This window comes from Ischnura elegans, chromosome 10 (assembly GCF_921293095.1).
Source record: "Ischnura elegans chromosome 10, ioIscEleg1.1, whole genome shotgun sequence".
NCBI classification, from domain to species: Eukaryota; Metazoa; Arthropoda; class Insecta; order Odonata; family Coenagrionidae; genus Ischnura; species Ischnura elegans.
This window is the reverse complement of record NC_060255.1, coordinates 69,304,961-69,324,379: the sequence shown is the minus strand read 5'-3', so window position 1 is coordinate 69,324,379 and position 19,419 is coordinate 69,304,961. Positions and strand designations below refer to the sequence as shown.

Genomic DNA, 19,419 nt, shown 5'->3' with positions numbered 1-19,419 from the left:
CGCATGCGCGTCGTAGGGTTATGGGGGTGGGGGCACTTAACTCTGTTTGCCCCCGCTCTTTTTCCTTCTGCGCCATGGTGGCGGTAGTAGTCTCTCCTCCTGCTCCCCGGGTGAGGAAATCGATGTTCTTTGGCAGCCATAACAACCCCACAATCCTCCTCGGATGCTTCCACCCCCTTCAACCCCCCCCCCCCCCACATCCCCCGAAAACCTCTCTCGCCACCACCCCCGCTCTGCTCCTCGTTCTGCGGTCTCTTCCCCACCTTCCCTCCCTCCCCTCGTCTCCCAACTCTTCCTTCCCCCGCGTTTAAACCTCTCCATGAACTCGTTCATTCGTCCCCTCGCACTACTCCGATTGGGATAGCTCAACGTCTTCCATTCTTGCTCTGTCTGTAGTATGTCTATACCATACCACATGTCTCATACCACATGTCTCTTTACCACATAGTAAATTCTCTAAGACCGTATCTTCTGTATAACACGCGCTCTTGTGTAAGACGCGTATTTTTTTCACATGCATTTTGGAAAATTATAATTTCTGAACAAAAATTAGCGTAATATAATAAATACGACAGTATTTACGCTACTGTAATGGAAATTTCTACCGTTTCTCAAGACACCAAGAACTTGCTTTTACAATCGAAACTCGTTCATCCGTCCCATAGCACTACTCCGATTAGCCTTGATAGCTCAAGCGTCTTCCATTATGCTCTATCTCTAGTATGTCTATATCATACCACATGCTCGTGTACCACGTAGTAAATTCTCTTAGACCGTATATATTCTGTATAACACGCGCTCTCGTGTAAGACGCGCATGTTATTTTTTTGGGATATGTATTTAGGAAAATGATAATTTCTAAAAAAAAATGAAACCTCTCCATGAACTCGCTCATCCGCCCCCTCGCAAAACTCCGATTGGGATGGCTCAAGCGTCTTCCATTCTTGCTCTATCTCTAGTATGTCTATATCATACTACATGTCTCGTATCCCCTATGCCACGCGGTCTCGTGTAAGATGCGCGTATTGTTTTTGTCACTATTTTATTTATCTTGTTTTATATTATCTTCACTTATATTATTATATTTGGACTCTTTCCCTATTGAAATATATATTTGCAACTATCCGCTATTATAAAATTTATTTATTATCACCTAGTTTCCAATGTTACTGCGTCATCTTCATCCAATTCGTAATAAAAAAATGACAGCATTTAGCCACAAGTGGTGGAGAATTTCCAAAGAGACGAAGCAATTGCCCTGACGAAGAATGCTGATTGCTTAGCCGTTTAGTGTCTTTCCAATGGATGCCGCTAAAAATGATAATACTCGGGTCTGACGCGCACCCCGTTTTATTAAGTAATAGATTCACTTTTTACTGAAACTCCTCTCCAATTCCAATTATAGGTCAAAAGTGAAATTCTCTACATTTTCTATCATTCGGAGCTTACTTCACTCAAGTCCGTGGATGTTACCGCACCAGTCAGCGTAAGCTGTGCACGTTAATTCGCGCCCCGATGTCAGTCTATCTTGCCCGTGTTACCCTCCCTCGGGCTTTCCACTGCTCCTCTTTCGACCTCCTATTCCGATCCGAGAAATTGCCGCTTCTAATGCTCCGCACCGCAGGGGTCCCTTGGGTCGTTTGGGGCCAACGACGGGCCCGGGGCTCGGCGTATCCTAGCCGCCCCATTTCTCCCTCCCCCTCTTTTGCCTGGAAACCCTCTTTAATCCCATGGATATACACCCTGCCCTCTCATTTTCCATTTGATCACCTCAATCACCGCTCCTTCAGGCCCTCCGAATAAGCGGGCGACCAGCCCTCCATGGCCACCCGACCTTCCCCCCGTCACCTCCCGGTCTTCACGTCCGTCCCCCCCCCCCCCTTCCATTCCGCCAACCCAATAATCAACAAGTGGCGTTAAGACAAGTACCTACATGCTTTTACTACCCCCGAACCCGATCTCTGATCCTACCCCACCTCGCCGTGCCCTGATAACCCCGCTCCTGAACCCTGCACCCTCCCACCCCCCTACAAACCCTTTTCCGTCCGCCCCACGAGCCAGCCTATCTCAGCGGCGGCTCTCCCTAATTACGAAAATTAGTCCAATTAACGGCCCTTGCGTCGGGTCGGGGGAGAGGGATCGTTTTAAAATGGCGGTCGCCTCACTGGTGGGGGGGCGGCGTTGTTAAAACGAGTTCCGTGGGTGCTGTCGGGTGTTTTTGATTGTGTAAACGAAGTATGTGCTCTGTTTGAAAGCGAGGTAGACGTGGGATGGGATTGGTGGGGAGGGCTAAGGCTTTAATGAGGAGCGGAACATATATATATATGTGTGTGTGTGCAGGTCTGGCAAAGGGGGCCGCGACTGTAGTCCGCCTTGTTTAATCGAGTGATTTATAAGGTCTTCCCGGGTCCCGCGCTTTCGCCTCTTCTCTCCATTCCGCCGCTCTTAAGGGTTCCATTTCAATTTACCGCGTCTTTCCTCCAGATTGAGTCGTCCCGTCTGATCTTGCGTTGCCATGGCGATGCCTGCCTTCTAGCGGAGATGAATATGATCATTCCTTGTGGAATTTAGACGAAAGTTTTTAGTATCAGAATCTCTTCCAATTTCTCTTTACTACATGGACGTATATTTAAAATTGTAAGGAAAGGTATTTATTTATTTATTCCAATATCACCGAAAACAGCATACATTGGCCTTTTATATCGTGGTTTTCGACAAGATAGTCAATTAAACGTGCACGAACAGCCATGCCCTGGATAGGGGCAATCTACCCAGGTGGAACTCGAACCCGCGATCTCTTATTTCGCAGGACATTAACCCGCTGCCACCGAGGCGAACAAATAAGTTGATATAAGGAAATTAAATAAGGAAATAAATTCTTAATACTTAACAATAATTTAACTTCGAATTGGTCAGAGAAAGTTAATCCATTTAAGCTGATGAAATGAAAATAGAATCTTCAGTGTAGGTATTTCGATTGAATGAAAGTGAAATATTATAGAGACGAAATATTAATATTATGGAGACGAAAGTGAAATATTATATAGACGAGAAAAATGTTAGCAAACCGAGGACTTACCACGCCTACCTTGTTTTTCTTCTAAGTATGATCAACGGATTTAACCACCATAGCAATAGAGATTTTGTTTAGGTGTATATTAAATTGGCTTTAAGGATTAGAAATTTATTTATTTCGACCTTTTTTTCTACTCTTCTTTCACAAATATTGTTTTCATTTACTATTTCAGACTGCTCATTCATTTTCATTTGAAGAACTGAATGCGATAACCCCATGATGTGCTCACTGTCCAGTCACTTGAAATTGGAAATATTTCGGAGGTGGTCGATTAAAACAAAATTTGACCTCATAAAAGCATCATTTCCAATCAATGATTTATTGAGCAATTCGAGCACAATCAATTTTTGCTTCTTTCGTCGAAAGATACAGAAATATTCAACGTATTATGTTATGTTGCTCATAAAATAGTACTAGGCCGACTCATTTGACGATGAAACACTTTTATTCGACCATTACTATTATCTTTGGGATGTATTGACGATATATAAGTACAGAAATCCAGCTTCCATTGTGAGCGGGACTCAATATCTCTCGATATTTTTCTTTTTTCGGAGAATATTTCTTGATCGGAAAATAAAAAGCAGTGGCAGAGGAAATTGTCCTGATAAATAATATCTTCTTTCGGCTATATTTTTCGGGCTGATATTTGAGAGCTGAATCCGTTTTTTCAATCGCGAATAATGATTGCTGGAATGCTTCCAAATCTACTTGCCGTTCCCCATCCTCATGGCTTAGCTTTGTGGTTTAAAAAAATCATTTCCTTAGAAATACAGGAAATGAAAACGTTCGATGTGGGAAATAAATCAGGAGCATAAAGTGGTCCTCTAAGTCACATAACATTATCTCTAATGATCATAAGCATACGCAAATGACTTCTTAAGACGTAAAGTCTAATAATATTCGACTACTTGACTTGATATTGTCAATGAGGTTACCTCTCTTGTTGAAAAAATAAATATTGTCTAGCATTCCGAGTGGGCTGTTCGTGCGAATAATATTTTCACTCTTGCACAAAACAACTGTTAAATCAATAAGGTACTGTTTAGTCATTTATAAATTAAGGTAGCTGTAACTTGAAGCTGGTACACTGATAAGCTCTTGAGTCAAACGTTTCGATTCGTCATACAATTTCTTTCTTCAGTTACCGTTTCAGTTCGGCGGGGTAAAAATCCTCGTCCGCCAAACGAGAGGTCGCGGGTTCGAGTCCCGCCTGGGTAGGTTATCTCTATCCGGGGAGTGGTTGTTCGTGCACGTGTAATTTTTAAATTTGTTGTAAGCCCTGAAGTAAAAGGTCAATATGTGTTGTCAGTAGTGTGGGAATGAATAACAATAAAATCGTTCCAAAATCCATCCAGGACTTTCAGGTTGGAAGGCTGGAATATATTCTTTCCTTGGGGCGCACGGAAACGAGATGTTTATCGGCGATCTGTCGATGAGGAATGCGGACAAACGTGGAAAGCGAAGACGATGCCTGCAAATGAAAGGGAATATTCCTGAAACCAGGGGAAAAAGACCCCTTCGAGGCCTGGAGGATGGGAGCATTCATAATTACTCGCAAAAGGTCGAGATGATTTCTTCCTTTTTTCGTTCTCTTCCCATTCCCCCGGGAAGAGAGGCGATTTCCGAGACGTATTGGGGGATTGATGGCGGGGGGCTGGGGGGGGGGGGGGTGAGTTGGGTGGGCCGGCGGTTTGTCGCTGGTGGGAAGATGGATTTTTGAATTTCGGATTTCAATCGTCGTCAATGCGGGAGGGAGAAATCTCTCTCGTCGGGGAAATAAATTTTCATAACATCCCCGTCGGATTTATCCGCGCTCATCTCCCTTGACGAATCCGTATACAGCCCCCCAGTTTCCCCACTCCCTCTTAACTCCTGCTGGCTTTGAAAAATCACCCGAACCTGTCTTTCCTTGAACCCCTGCGTCAATTCCACGGATCCGCTGGCTTCTGGGGAGGGTTTTTGGGGAGGAGGGGCGCGTATATTCGTAGGATGAATCCTCTTCTCCTTGGGAGGTGGGTGGGGAGGATGCCAGCGTCTTTCCATCACCCCTTTCGCAATCTCTCATCTCCGGTCCCTCGGCCTCGCATTTCCATCTCCGCCGAATCTTTTCCCCGCGGCCGAGGGGATGGGGCTGAGCCGCCCCCATCTCGGTAATGCCTCGTGACGTGATGTGACGGCCTCGACGAGGATGCCTCTTCCTCTCCATGCCTCCCTCCGTCACAGGACGGGCTCGATTTTCATTCGCAAAGAGGCCCAAAAAGCAATACTAACCCGTACCGTCCGCAATTTCGACGCAGTCGTGTCGTCATCAGGTAGCCATGATCTGATGATCTGTCATGAGCAGACCTGATGTTGACATGAAGCATTGAAGCACGTGAAATTTATTCAAGTATACCGGGACTAGCCACGGTGATAACTTTTACGGAGTCACCCGCTGTGCACGATTGTGCGAAAAATCCAGAGAGGAAAAATCATTCGCCTTGACCGGGATTCGAACCCGGATCCCTCGATTTCCGGCCGAGTGCTTTATCCAGTTAAGCTACCGAGGCGTCATTCTGGAGAGGCGTCATTCTCCCCTGCGGAAATCGCGGGATCCGGGTTCGAATCCCGGTCAAGGCGAATGGTATTTCCTCTGTGGATTTTTCGCACGTGAAGGTTCTTTGCAAATTGTGGGCAGTAACAAATTGTCAACTTTTAATTACTGTGTAAAATGCTGCTCCCAAACGATTTTGAAGGTTACCCTGCGGATTGAAGCTATTGTGTAATTTTTCACGCCATTTAGTTTTATTTTATTTCAGTGAATTGCAAACCCTTTGTAACAGTGTTTATTGTCGAAACCAGCTGCAATATTAAATTGACAACTTTATGCAGTACTCGCTTAAGTTTTACAGCCCCAAGGTCTTTTTAGATTGAAGAGGGTAGAGCTCATCCTAGCCTAAACCACTGGTATTTTAAAGTTGTTTTGGATCGGTGAGGGTAGAGCTCATCCAAAAAAGCCCCTCGTGTGCGATTAACATTTATTAAGGGTAGGAATTCCATATCTTTTCCTTGTGCCTCTTTCTCTCACACCTAAAAGGTTATTGTTTAGGAGTATCCAAAGGAACTCATATTATTTCTCATACCCAGTATTTGAACTGGAGACCCTTAGTTCAGGAGCTAAAGAATTACCCACTTGGCTGCCACGCTCTTACATACGTAAATATATTTTTCAAAATATTGCCGAAGACATCCAGCACCATCATTGATCAAAATGCTAAAGATTGGTTTGATATATTTTTAATTCCTTGGTTTTGATAACCTCCATTGAAATTGATTCTAATGATGGAAATTCCTTAATTACTTTGAGGTAACAAGTACTTATGGATTGAGGCTATTTTTGGTGCTAATAATGGGGTTCCTGAGAACAATAGGGCAGTTACCACTCTGTAGTGATTGTATTGTGACATTTCGATTATGTGAATTCATTGCATGATATCATTATAAATATTCTTATACTGTGATCATTTGTAGATTCCTAAGTGCTTCTGAGACGATCCGTTATGGCATTTTTTATATGATCTCCATTTTTATGTTTTTCAGAGGAATTCCATCTCCCCAGCAGAAAGGGAGAAATATCGCCCAAGAAGTCCCGATCCAGAACATAAAAAAATGAAGAAGGAGGAGAAAGACTGTCATGTAAGTAATCTGAAATATTGATTGGGAGAGTAACTTGAGACATTGCTTCTTGAAAAAAATAGATGTTTTTGTAAAATTTTTAATTTACTGCATAATCTGTTGTGTGGGAATCGTCATTATAGTTAAATTTTCTGGATCAAAGGTTATATTTTAAACATAAAAATTTCAAACTAAATGCATCTATTGTCTCAGCTTCGTAATCGTCTTTTTTCTGCTCTGTGACTGATAATATTTCTTGTTCTTTGTATTTCAGGCAAGTGATGGAGAAAAGAGTGATCAAGATCTGGTTGTAGATGATGCTAGTGAGGTGAGTTTGATGCCAAATCCTTTTCCTGAAGAACTATAAAAGTTAATATAAGATTTTTCATGGAATTTGGTCATAATTGCGATTTCAATTGTTTTTTCTATCGAAAACTGATTCAAAAAGTAAGGGTGCCAATAATGGATTTCTTTATGTGGTGCAATACTCCAGTGATTAAAATTTGAAGGCAGATACTGAATTAATCAGTATTTTCTTGATTTTATGGTTTTTAGGCCATGTGAATTTTATTTTTGAAACATTTAATTGAGAGATTAGAATTACCTGTACATATAGAGATATTTATATGAAAATGAAATTACTGAGTTAATTAGCATATTACTTATATTTCGGTGATTTACATCTTTACAAATCTTTCCCTATATCCAGTCATATTTAAATTTGAGAAGTATTCGAAATATTCCTCTTAAATATTCATTGTTGAATTTCTTTTCAGGACCCTGTCTCTCCCCCTAATGGAACTGCTTCTCCCCGAGAAAATGGCCTCGACAAAATGGTACCAAAGAAAGATCACGTTGGACCCCACAGGTTAGTTGAATGTTTGCATGTAAAAATTTCAGAGCTTGCTATTTTAAACTTCATAGCTAACAGTTATGGTGTTGGATTCCCATGGAAAAATTAATCAAAACTGATTTTCATAGAATTAACTTTTCCTTTTGCCTGATTGAACTTTTTTAATTTGTTTGTCAGAATTTTTATGATAAGGTTTCATCATCATTTCATATGCAAATTTTACAATGGCAAATTTAAAAAAAAAAAACAAGAAAATTGAAATATTATTTATGTCCAATGTTTTGTATGGAATCATAATACCATGCACATGTATAGTGCATATTTGTGATCCTATTTCAACTTGAAATGTTTATCAGTGTAAGAAATCTTTGTAAAATTATGGATGTTCCATTTTCCAAGTATATTTTTCAAATTTACCTTAACTTTGCAAACTTAAAAATAGGCATCATTGTTTCATACTTCAATTTGCATTTCTGCTGTGTATTGATTTTGAATATTGATTCATTAATATGTATCACTTTGAATTGTAGAGTGTTAATGGTGAACTGTTTTTTTCTTTCGTCAACAGTCCTCGAAGTGGGACATCCTCAAATGCTAGTACACCATCCACGAAAAAACTTGATGCCGATAAACCCACTACGCCAATCTCAAAGTCTGTGACACCAACTAGCGGTGGGAGTGGTGGTAGCAGTGGGGGTGGGGGAAGTGGCGCAGGGGGCAGCGGCCTGAAGCCAGTGGTGAAAGCCCCAGCCCTCGGTGAGTATCACATCCTTTTGAACCTATGTTCTACAGAGTACTACGACAGACTCAAGTCTATGGTGTATATGGAAATATAGTTGTCTCATGACAGGTAGATAAGTTATTCAAGTGTAGTGGGCTATGTTGCCTGGTCAGAAAAAGTCTCATGAAAAAGTCTTAAGAAAACTCTCATGGCTAGAGATAAACAAAAGGGTTCTGCTAAGTATGAACAGTCTGAACACATTCTGATTTTTTATGTTATAATTAATTGTACCATCATAACATGCAGCTCCTATAAGTAAATATCTTAGAACTGAAATTTTTCTCTTTTTAATATCATTAATAAAATTGAGAAGTTATTCCATGGACAAAAGTTTGTCCTTATACATTAATTAACAATTTGCCTTTTGTATATTTTTTCTTCATCATTCAACAATTATTCATTAACAATCATTCATGCTTTTCAGGTCAATACCCACATTACCTTGGTGGTGCAGCTGCCCATGAACTTCAAGCTGGAGCATATGGTGCTCTTCATAATAACCTACCACCTGCACTGAATAGTTACCCAAGGCCACCTCTAGTGAGTTTCAAACTATGTTGTTCACCTAAGTGGTCTCCATTTCACAGCCAATCCTAAATGTTTCCTTACATATAAATGCATGAATTAACTATTAAGGCTGTCATCTACGTAGTTTTCTAATTGTGCATTGGTTGAATCATTATGAATTATACTTGTGATTGTGGCTTTTTGATGTGATAATAGCAAAAAAATTGTTTAGCATGCAGTGCGAGATTAACTCACTTGTGGGTCTGTGTGTAGCACAAGATCCAGGGCCCTCTGAGAGTGGTATGGGGAATCATATTAGTCAAAAGGGTTCAAAACAATTGGAATTCCTCCAAGGTATCAGGTTCTAATGACATCAGCCCATTTCATCTTGTTGTTCATTTGGCACTGGAAGCAAATGATAATCAGCTTTAAATTTGTATTTAACCAATTTTCTTGAATGGATTTTTTTTATAAAATAATTAAACTTTCAAATTCCGAACTTTCCAAAGTTTTGGTCATGAGATTTCATTACCTGAATACAGCATATGAATGAAGCTGTAGGCATCGCAAAAGATTTCTTTCCTGGAGAAAATATATTTTTTATAATACTCAAGGACTTACAAGAGGAAATTCTCATGAATCTATTTTTAAAAGCTACCTAGCGCTGACAGATTTCACTCATCAATTTTACTTTTACAATTAAAATATTGATTTTTTTTTCTTTCGAAGTTGAAATGTGACTTAGGAAACCTTCAAAAAGCTTTTGAACATTTATTTTTGGCATGTGCATGCATGTAGGCTGCTCTAAATGAAACTTAAAATTGATGTGTCTTGAAAAAATGTGATAAAGAATGACTCACTACCATGATTGGCTGTTCAAGAGTATTTTCCCTGTTTGAATGGGGGAAACATTTCATGAGAAGATTTCCATACCTTTTCAGGTGGGATATGATCCTCACTCGCAGATGAGAGCACCACTTGGTCCTGGTTTGGGAGGAATTCCTGGAGGAAAGCCGTAAGTATTTTTTACTCCTTATGACATCTGATTGAATATATCTATATAGTCTCCCTTCCTCTTTTATGTGAATTGCTAGTGAAAAATACTCATTGAAATTCTCTGGGAGCAAGAGAAAGATGTAAAAATAATTAAGCATATAATACAGTACCTTTAATCCAGCTTTGAGGTAATCTGACACGTCCAATAATCTGGCATACTGGACTGCTGACCTATTATTGGCTAAAATAATTTTGTCAATTTTAAATGAAATACTTTTCGGTGTGTAGTTCTTTTTCATTGATTTTTGTGTATTTATGTTTGTGTCTTATACATTCATATATAATCCTTGTAAATGTTTGATTACTTGAACTACTTTATTCAAAAAAAGAAAATGAAGTTATTTTAGGTAATAAGATTGGGAGGGTGCTTGGTAAACGTATAATTTTGCCATAGGAGTTTGCTTCAAAGTTGATTTTTGGTTCCTAAATTAATGTTATGAAAAATATTTTGATGAATTATATTTGTTTCCTGTGCTTATTCAGTAATACAGGGTTATCAATATTCTGTCCTTGTTACAGTTGCGTGTTTTTTTTTGGATTACCAAGATCGAACTTTGTTAGCCTGTCCATTGATTCCTTTGACCATTCCTTGTCAATCAACTCCCTTTCTTTTGAAAACATTAGGCTTTGCCAATAACTTAGCATTTTAGAATAATGAGAAAAGTTTTATCATAGCTTCAATTATTTTTTTCTGAATGTCAATTCATGGCTTTAACTACTGATGATATTAAATTCTCTCAGTATTTTCTTGCATTGGTTTGTGTGATGCCATTTCTAAATCAATTGTATATATACTTGTATGCTATAAAAGAATTTCCTTTTTCCCGTTAGCCTTTTTCTTCCTCATTATTTAGGAGGAGAGTGATCTTTTTTGAATATTTCTTCTGAAATTGCTTGTTGAAGTGCTTGAGATTCATGACATCAGGTTTTTCCATGTTATGAATTTCTTGGGTTTCAGATTTAACCACATGATATAATTGAACTGGACCATTGTTTTGATGACACAACAGACTATCATTTTCATTCACTTTAAAGTTTACAGGCTGAGTGCATCAAAAGAAATTGTTTTTTCATTTTAAATATATCACCAGACTTGAAACTTATGAACAGTAAATCATCCTCACAAATGATTAATATTTTTATCTTCTTTGTTTATTATTCATATTTTTAAATTTAGCAACTAAGCATGCTCATATTTTAAATTGAACTAATGTTTGTTTTTATTTATCTTGCAGTGCATATTCATTCCATGTGAGTGCAGATGGGCAGATGCAGCCTGTTCCATTTCCCCCAGATGCCCTGATTGGTCCTGGGATTCCCCGGCACGCTAGGCAGATAAATACTCTTTCTCATGGTGAAGTTGTCTGTGCCGTGACAATCAGTAATCCCACCAAATATGTGTATACTGGTGGGAAAGGGTGTGTAAAAGTTTGGGACATTAGCCAACCAGGGAGCAAGAGTCCGGTTTCTCAGCTGGACTGCTTGGTGAGTTTTATTTGAATTGGAATAATTAAGTTGAGCTAAAGTGAATGTGTTGGAAGGCAGGAAAGGACACTTGGCCTAGTTCTCAGTTGGTTAATGCCTTCTCTCTGTAATTATTGGCCAAGACAATTTTTAAAAAACCGTTTTTGAGGTACTTAAATTGGCAATTGGATTTTTTGTCTTTGGACATTTTCACAATTATGGATATTCATGAAGATTAATTCAATTATGATTAGCCTCCAAAATCGAAGTCAATTAATTGTATTTATTGGATAGTACTACTCTTAACTTATTTTGCTTTAATATTTTATTGTTTATAATTATGAATATGTTAAATTAATTGAAGTCAATTAATTGTATTCATTCGATAGTACTACTCTTAACTTATTTTGCTTTAATATTTTATTGTTTATAATTATGAATATGTTAAATTAATGTTATCATTTTAATATAACTCTAATTAGTTTCTACAGCAAAAACTTACTTTCTTATTTCAGCAAAGGGACAATTACATTAGGTCAGTGAAATTGCTTCCTGATGGTCGTACCCTCATAGTTGGTGGTGAAGCTAGTAATCTCTCCATCTGGGATCTGGCATCACCCACACCACGAATTAAGGCAGAACTTACCTCCAGTGCTCCCGCCTGCTATGCCCTTGCTATATCTCCAGATTCCAAGGTAAATTTATTTATATACATATAGGTTTTCCATTTGGGACCAGAAAGTGCCATTTTTAAACCCATTCCATTGGCCATGCTTTGTGGCATTGTGGTCTCTATGTACTTATATTTTGCCCTTATGACTTCAGCTTCCAACGTGCTTTGTCTAACATACCTTCTATCTATTGAACCACAGATGTATGCCATCAGATTCAAAACCATGCTTATGTACAATAATTCATTTTTGTAGATATAAACCTTATGGCAGTTGTAGTATTAATGAATGAGAAATTTTTATGTGTTAGATTTATTCCATGGTTTTACTGTAATTTAGGCTGCATTTTATTTTCTTCACCAATGATTAATTATTTTATGTATTCATCGCTCATTTTTCTCTGTTCTGAATGAGGAACTTGCATGGGTCGTAGATTGCTCTAAAAACTATTTTGAATAAGTCAAATGGATACATTAGCTCGCAAAAATACCTTCAGTTTCTCCATTCAACATCAAAAGAAATAGAAAAATTGCATTTAAAATTGAGAAAAATTTCTCTGAGCCGACCACTGCGCGAAGACACCCGAGCGTTGCCGAGGCCAGGCGTGACGTCATAGGTGCCTAAACAACCGTAGGGAGTTGGGAAATACGCTGAGCGCATGGTGTAAAATTTGTTTTGAGGGAGTATTTAGCCGCTCATCGTCACTTTATTTTGTTCTGTTATTCTTGGGCAAGTTTTCCTATTGCTATTGTGCCTAGATTATTACTTGGGATATTAATAATGCGGCATCGGGATGATGAAGTACAAGCGTTTCACTTCGTGTGTTTTAGTTATCAGAATAATGGATGATAACGTTGCCACTCGTTCGAATAGTACACCTGAAATTCATCTACGTCTACATAATACCCCGCAAGCCGCCTAAAAGGCGTGTGGCATGGGGTGTTAGGACACCAGCCTTTTTTTAGGACACCGAAAATTGATGCCACGACCCTCATGGAATTTGTTAAGACAAATTATTGCTATACGTCGGCGGCAAATCGAGTTGTAAAAGAAGCTTGTAATACTGGAGGATAACGATCGGAAGCTGCGCTGTTGACATTAGAGTAAGCTGTGCTGTTGACTTTGGCAACGCCGGATTAACGGAGAAGGTAGTCCTATCCGTCCTACGGTACGAATTCATAGCAAAACAGTCTGCACACAATCCACATGTGAGATCGCGAATGGGTTCCGCTGCCAACACACACACAAGCTACAACCTATTTCAATAATATAGGTAAATCCATAAACAATATACTAGCATGTACCATAAAAATATAGTGGGAAATAGGCAAATACTCTTATCAAAAACTGGATGTCACTATCACATTCTTATATTCATCACGTACCTACAACTTGCAATAACATAACTCGTTATGATGAATACTATTTATTCACTGATTTAAACCCTTAAATTAGCCCACACAAGTGACACAGGTGACATTTCTCACTACTATTCGTTGAAATAATGGAATAACAAACTTCACACACAGTTTTTATTTCAATAGCGTGATCGTGAAATGTCATATCTACGGTAAACAACGGAGATTAGCACGCCACTGACAATTTTTACACTACTGTTAGACATTTATCGATAGTGTAATAGCACTTTTTACAATTCAATCACGATGGAACACTGATAACTCTTGGCCGATATTTTTCAACCTTGTCAAACTTTGTGCATTACAACCACTGGCACTGTGATTATTAGCAGTAGCTTAACGGGAGATGCCACATTGAAAATAACACTATTTTGGCACAAAAATGTTCCTAGATGTCTCCAATCAGCGACCAAAAGTTGCATTGACTGGAATTCACCCCATAATACAAGCACAGACAGTCCTAAACGACGAATTCTCCGGTACCTAAGAATAAACGGATGAAGTTATTGTATATAAAAGCTAAGCGGACATTAGTAAACATCAAAATTGTTCTAATTACATACTTAAATGAATGATATGCCGTCGATAACATCAACTTACAATTAACGTATCCCCCTTCCAATGGCCGTGGCTCAGACTCCTACAACGATGTTATTTAGGTATTATCAAATTTTTGGTTTAACTGCTCCAGTTTTATATTTTATGCCCTTACTCAGATATTAATATTATAAATAATGCAAAATACGAGGGCTTCCAAGCCTCTATCGTCGGATATTTATCTTTAAATATAAAATAATCAACACGTCTAACAAACGAAGCTCTCACAACTGCTGGCAACTATTACAAACAATCACAACAATAGCTTCGCGTGATGTTTAGGCACCTTTGACGTCATCGAGGCTTCGTCGGCAGCGGCTTGGGGGGTGAGGGAGTTTTTCCCGCGCTTTAAAATTCGTTATATTTATCATTAAATATCTCGCGAAGGAAAACTCAGATTTACATGCGGTTTTCTTTGTTGTATTCAGAAAATAATTTTCTGTCCGCCTATGAAATAAAAAAAATTCATGCAAGTTCCCCATTGTATCAGTATTTTATAGATAACAGTCTTGTATATAATATACTCATAATCTTGTTAGTATGGAATACTTTTTGTGCATTCAAATGTTTATTTGAAAATTTTTCTGCACGTTTTTGTGAACTCCTCATTCCTGTAATGTAATTAATGTCATATGTGACACATGCAGTTTATCAAAAGTAGTCATCTAATGAAATTGTTTTCATGGAGTCAAAAATTGCACATAAATCAGTAATACATGATGAGACAGTTGCGCCACATTGACCTTGGTACCTTTATTTACATTGATACAGCATTTAATGTCGCCATTACTCACCTCTATACGGATAATTTCTTCAGGTGTGCTTCAGCTGTTGCAGCGATGGCAACATAGCTGTTTGGGACCTGCACAATCAATCCCTCGTAAGACAATTCCAAGGACATACTGATGGTGCAAGCTGTATTGATATCTCTGCTGATGGTACCAAACTTTGGACCGGAGGTTTGGACAACACTGTCCGGTCATGGGATCTGCGGGAGGGAAGACAGCTTCAACAGCACGACTTCACGTCACAGATTTTCTCACTTGGATATTGCCCAACTGGAGAATGGCTTGCCGTTGGCATGGAAAACTCCAACGTAGAAGTCCTCCACTGTGCCAAACCAGACAAATATCAGCTGCATCTCCACGAGAGCTGCGTTCTCTCATTGAAATTTGCTGCCTGTGGCAAGTGGTTTGTGTCAACTGGGAAGGACAATTTGCTCAACGCATGGCGCACACCATATGGGGCATCAATATTCCAGGTCAGTACTAGCTAATTATTACCATAAGTTTCAAGGATTTTCATTGCAAAGCAGTCTCCATCAATTTTCCAGCAAATTTTAATCCCCTCACCTACTACAGTAGGGCTTTGATTATTATCTAGCCTAAAGAAGGGAAAGTCTCAAAGTGTTTTCTTGTTTTTAAATTATAGAACGGCTGAGTTGAAAGGGTTATTTATTTGGTTTTTTCCGTTTTTACATATCCTTCCCTTCCATTTATCTACATAATTCTTTCAATGGATTGTGATTTTTGGGTTTGTGTTGATGAAAATACAGAGGTTAGGGAGAAAAGATTGCTTGGGACACAACCTCATCGTATTTTTGGAATGCGTCTTTATTACAACGACATCTTGTCCAGAGAACAACAGAGTAGCAATATGGAGACAAACAAAATAACATCAACATGTGCATATTATTCTTAAAAATTTGCAGATGCTATATGTACTGCCCAAAATGTGTAAAAAATCGTATTTTTACCCAAGATTTGGATTATTCACCTTCTTCAATGGCTATAACTGGTGTTCTCTTACCATGCTCATTTTTCTTTTTTTCCAGTCCAAGGAATCCTCATCTGTTTTGAGTTGTGACATCTCAGCTGATGACAAGTACATAGTCACAGGATCAGGTGATAAGAAGGCAACAGTTTACGAGGTCATCTACTGACCCCCGGGACATAGAGGTGGCACCATCAGGGACCACAAAAAGTTGTAAATACATCGTTCACCATTTGCGACATCAAGTGGTTCATTTTTTGGTGATAGGGTTGTGCTTTTCAGACTGCCATGTGAAGACATCAACTTTGTTTCTCTTTGTATAATGATCCCCCAACAGTGTGTTTGTTGATGCAGTTCAGAAGTGAAATATAGTGGTTTTGCAAATTATTTAGTAAACTCTTTGGATAATGAGATAAAAAGCTAAAGAGAATGAGGGATTTGTGTACATTTCTGCACAGTGTGTGTTTCAGTGAGGTGTGTTACTTAGGAACAAGTGTGGTGGAAATTTCTTGGTGTTGAAAGTGCATTTACTGCAATGACTCGAGCACTTTTAACTGGAGTGAACTCCATCGCCACAATGGAACAGGGCTTGAATTTCAAGTCCTGCTCAAATGAACTTTACTCGAAAGCAGAGCATACAAAGTCTAATGGGAAGTGAATGAACAAACCATGACAGTAGTGCTTTGAGAACACTCCTTATGTCTTTTTGTAGACTTTTGAATGGAATTCTGATCTTCTTTGCGTGTGTAAATGACATATTCCATTTCGGACAAGCATTGGAGGGATTATAGATCGTTAGAGTTCATACTGTTCATGTTTGTTTCTCAGAGGTTAAATTATAATCCTCTAAGTATCTGTTCAAATTAGTCTTATTAGATTTCACTGGTTGCAAGAGAGTGAAAACTTAGTTTTTGTGCATTTTTATTATATCAAAGGTAAATTTATGTTATGTCATATACATGCAATCTTTTTACAATCAAAAGAAAACCTAATGATTAGTAAAACCTTTACATGTATGAAATAATTGATTTAAAGTCTTAAAAGATCTTTCAATGGAAGAGCATCTGTATAAGTGTGTGTCAGGGACAAACAACAGTCACTAAGTCTTATTTGCTTCCAATAAGAAATGGATTTAAACATACCTCATACCTATGGCCAATTGATATTAAATGGAGATTTCAAACCACATGTATATTGATGTTTTCAGTTTTCTACTTGCTTTGTGCTGTTAGTGATACAGGTATCATTTTCTCTTACTCTGAGGTAGAATTGAAACCAAATATTAAATTAATTCCAAATGTCTGTGGGTACATTTTTTGATCATTAATCTTCTTGTTCATCACGACTCGTAATGATGAGAGGAATATTGAAAAGAAGTCCATTTTTGTCAGTTCTAATTTGTATATACCTATTTATGCTTGATGTAAACCCATGCATTCATTCGTGCTGCGAAGTTAGTTTTTGATCCTGCCACGTAAAAAGTTTGATAATAAGCCAACATTGCAATACATCTAAGAAGCATATTTGATATGAGTTAAACACAATCTTTTCTCAAATCTCTTGATAAATACTTCATCATTTAGAAAATCTGCAAAGTGGAACACAATAATGTATAATAGTACCAGCAATGCATAGTGAAGTTCTTAAGGTCCACAAGCTTCACTGTTTTAGTTTTTGAGTTGTTCCTAGTCAGGTTCCAAATAAGTTTGATGTATGTATACAAAAATAACTAAAGCTTCTCTTGAGTGCGCTCAAAAGCTAAAACTGCGTTATGAATTATTTTCCTTGCCTAGAAACAAAGCGCGGCTTTTTTACGGAAAGTCTTATTTACCCCTGATTTTTCACTGAGCTCATCTAATGCATGCCTAAAGTTGTGGAAAATAATCTTATTTCATCAAGGCCACCTGGAGATTAATTTAATATTTTTCTACACAAGAATCTCTAAAGACATGATTTTGTCCCTCAACATGTAAATGGCATACTTGCAGGTAGTTTAGGGGAAGGCCTGTGATCATTTCTGCACTCGAGATTATAAGAGTGTTCTACCTCACAATCATTCACTTCTGCAACAACTGGGAATGAGAGATGAATATTGTCCTATCATGCCCAAATTATTTGAACCTGAATTGTTTTGTGGCAGTTGGTTTTAATGAGTCTTCAAGAATATTATGAGAAACATTTGTAATCATAGTGAATGATTCCCCGGTCATCAAAATTTATGGGTAAATCCAAAAAGCATTAAAATTCATCAATGCAAAAATGTGAGCATAGAGACCTATAAGTTATGTTTAATTTTTCCAAGACTAAAAAAATTTGAATCATTTTAATTTTTTCTCTATTCCTACATTTTGTGGTTTCGTATTCTTTTCACTCCAATCAGAAGGAAAAAACATTATTTTATTTCATTATCTATGATAAAAATTTTTGTACTATCTGTGTATACAGACTTTCTTTGCATGTGTATGACAGTCTTTGTGAATAAAAATATGAATACACATGAGCAAAAATTATTTTATTGAAATTTATTTTCTAACTATCATTATGTGCCAAGCATAATGTACATGTGTATCAACATGTTCAGAGCTAATGACCCTTCAAGCAACCCTCACATGTGCTCTCATTGACAGTGGAGGTAAGTAATCGAGTAAAAGTAATCGGATTACTTGTAATGATTAGTTTTGCAGTAATTTGTATGTGTAATGATAAGTTTTTACGGATTGTAATTTTTATTTGCGTGGAAACTTTGACACCAAGGAAGGAGGACGAGAGAAGACTGGAGGCATTCAAGGTGCGGGAATGGAAAAGGTGATGTGGACGGACAGGAGGAGGAACAATGAACTCTTTTGAGTGTAACTGCGTGAGTTTGAATTACTGGCCAACTGTTTCATTTCCGCTGTTGGAGGCCTCCTCAAGACTGATGTGTGTGTCTTTATGACCGGAATCACTTTTGTATATGTTTAGTTTGTTTTCTGTTTTTGAGTTCATTTGTTGTTTGTTTTATTTGTCTGTGAGAATGTTTGTTTTTATTTTGATTTTTTTTGTTGATTTGATGCTGTGGTGATAAGAGATACATAAGGGATTGTTAAGACTAGAGCCATCTTGAAGTGGATGTACAATAAGATTGAGATTAAAAATCAGTGTCAAGTGATATTTACCGTGAGTTTAATCGCTGTCATACGTTAAGACAATGATGCACATCTTGCCTGTCGATCTTTTAAGTATCGTCCAGGTGGTGGGGTGGGAGAAAAGTTAGGGTAGGTGTCAGGCTTTCTCAAAATTTCTTCGTTTCTTTGGACATCTGATGTTGCTTAGTGCTGGACATGTGATATGTTCCTATATCCCCTGAACTTCCCCGTATTCACCAGACTGTATATGTATCACCATAATTGTGTATTGTAACACATTCACCATGCACTAACACCAAAGAGCTATATGATGATGCCAAATTGAATCATTATGTTTCTCCCATTGCATAGGAAATGTCACAAATTTTTAGCTACAATGGACCAATTACAAAAATTGCAATTGAGATATCTTAAGTCGGGCAATACATTTGTGTTCACCCG

The 19,419-nt window shown here is 38.1% G+C and overlaps 1 protein-coding gene across 6 annotated transcripts in view; it reads left to right on the top strand.

Annotated features, from left to right (window-relative positions):
* Positions 1–18,363, top strand: part of LOC124166372 (transducin-like enhancer protein 4) — a 531,827-nt gene extending 513,464 nt beyond the window's left edge. For 4 of the 6 annotated variants that reach the window (XM_046543868.1, XM_046543871.1, XM_046543867.1 and 1 more), the window contains 10 exons: positions 6,659–6,754; positions 7,008–7,061; positions 7,510–7,601; positions 8,155–8,342; positions 8,792–8,907; positions 9,798–9,889; positions 11,166–11,415; positions 11,910–12,089; positions 14,898–15,341; positions 15,915–18,363. In XM_046543868.1, the coding sequence (XP_046399824.1) occupies positions 6,659–6,754; positions 7,008–7,061; positions 7,510–7,601; positions 8,155–8,342; positions 8,792–8,907; positions 9,798–9,889; positions 11,166–11,415; positions 11,910–12,089; positions 14,898–15,341; positions 15,915–16,022 (1,620 nt within the window). In that variant the 3' untranslated portion in view covers positions 16,023–18,363. The remainder of the gene's footprint in view (positions 1–6,658; positions 6,755–7,007; positions 7,062–7,509; positions 7,602–8,154; positions 8,343–8,791; positions 8,908–9,797; positions 9,890–11,165; positions 11,416–11,909; positions 12,090–14,897; positions 15,342–15,914) is intronic. The other 2 variants (XM_046543872.1, XM_046543870.1) reach the window with 1 other exon arrangement.
* Positions 18,364–19,419: the final 1,056 nt, after the last annotated feature.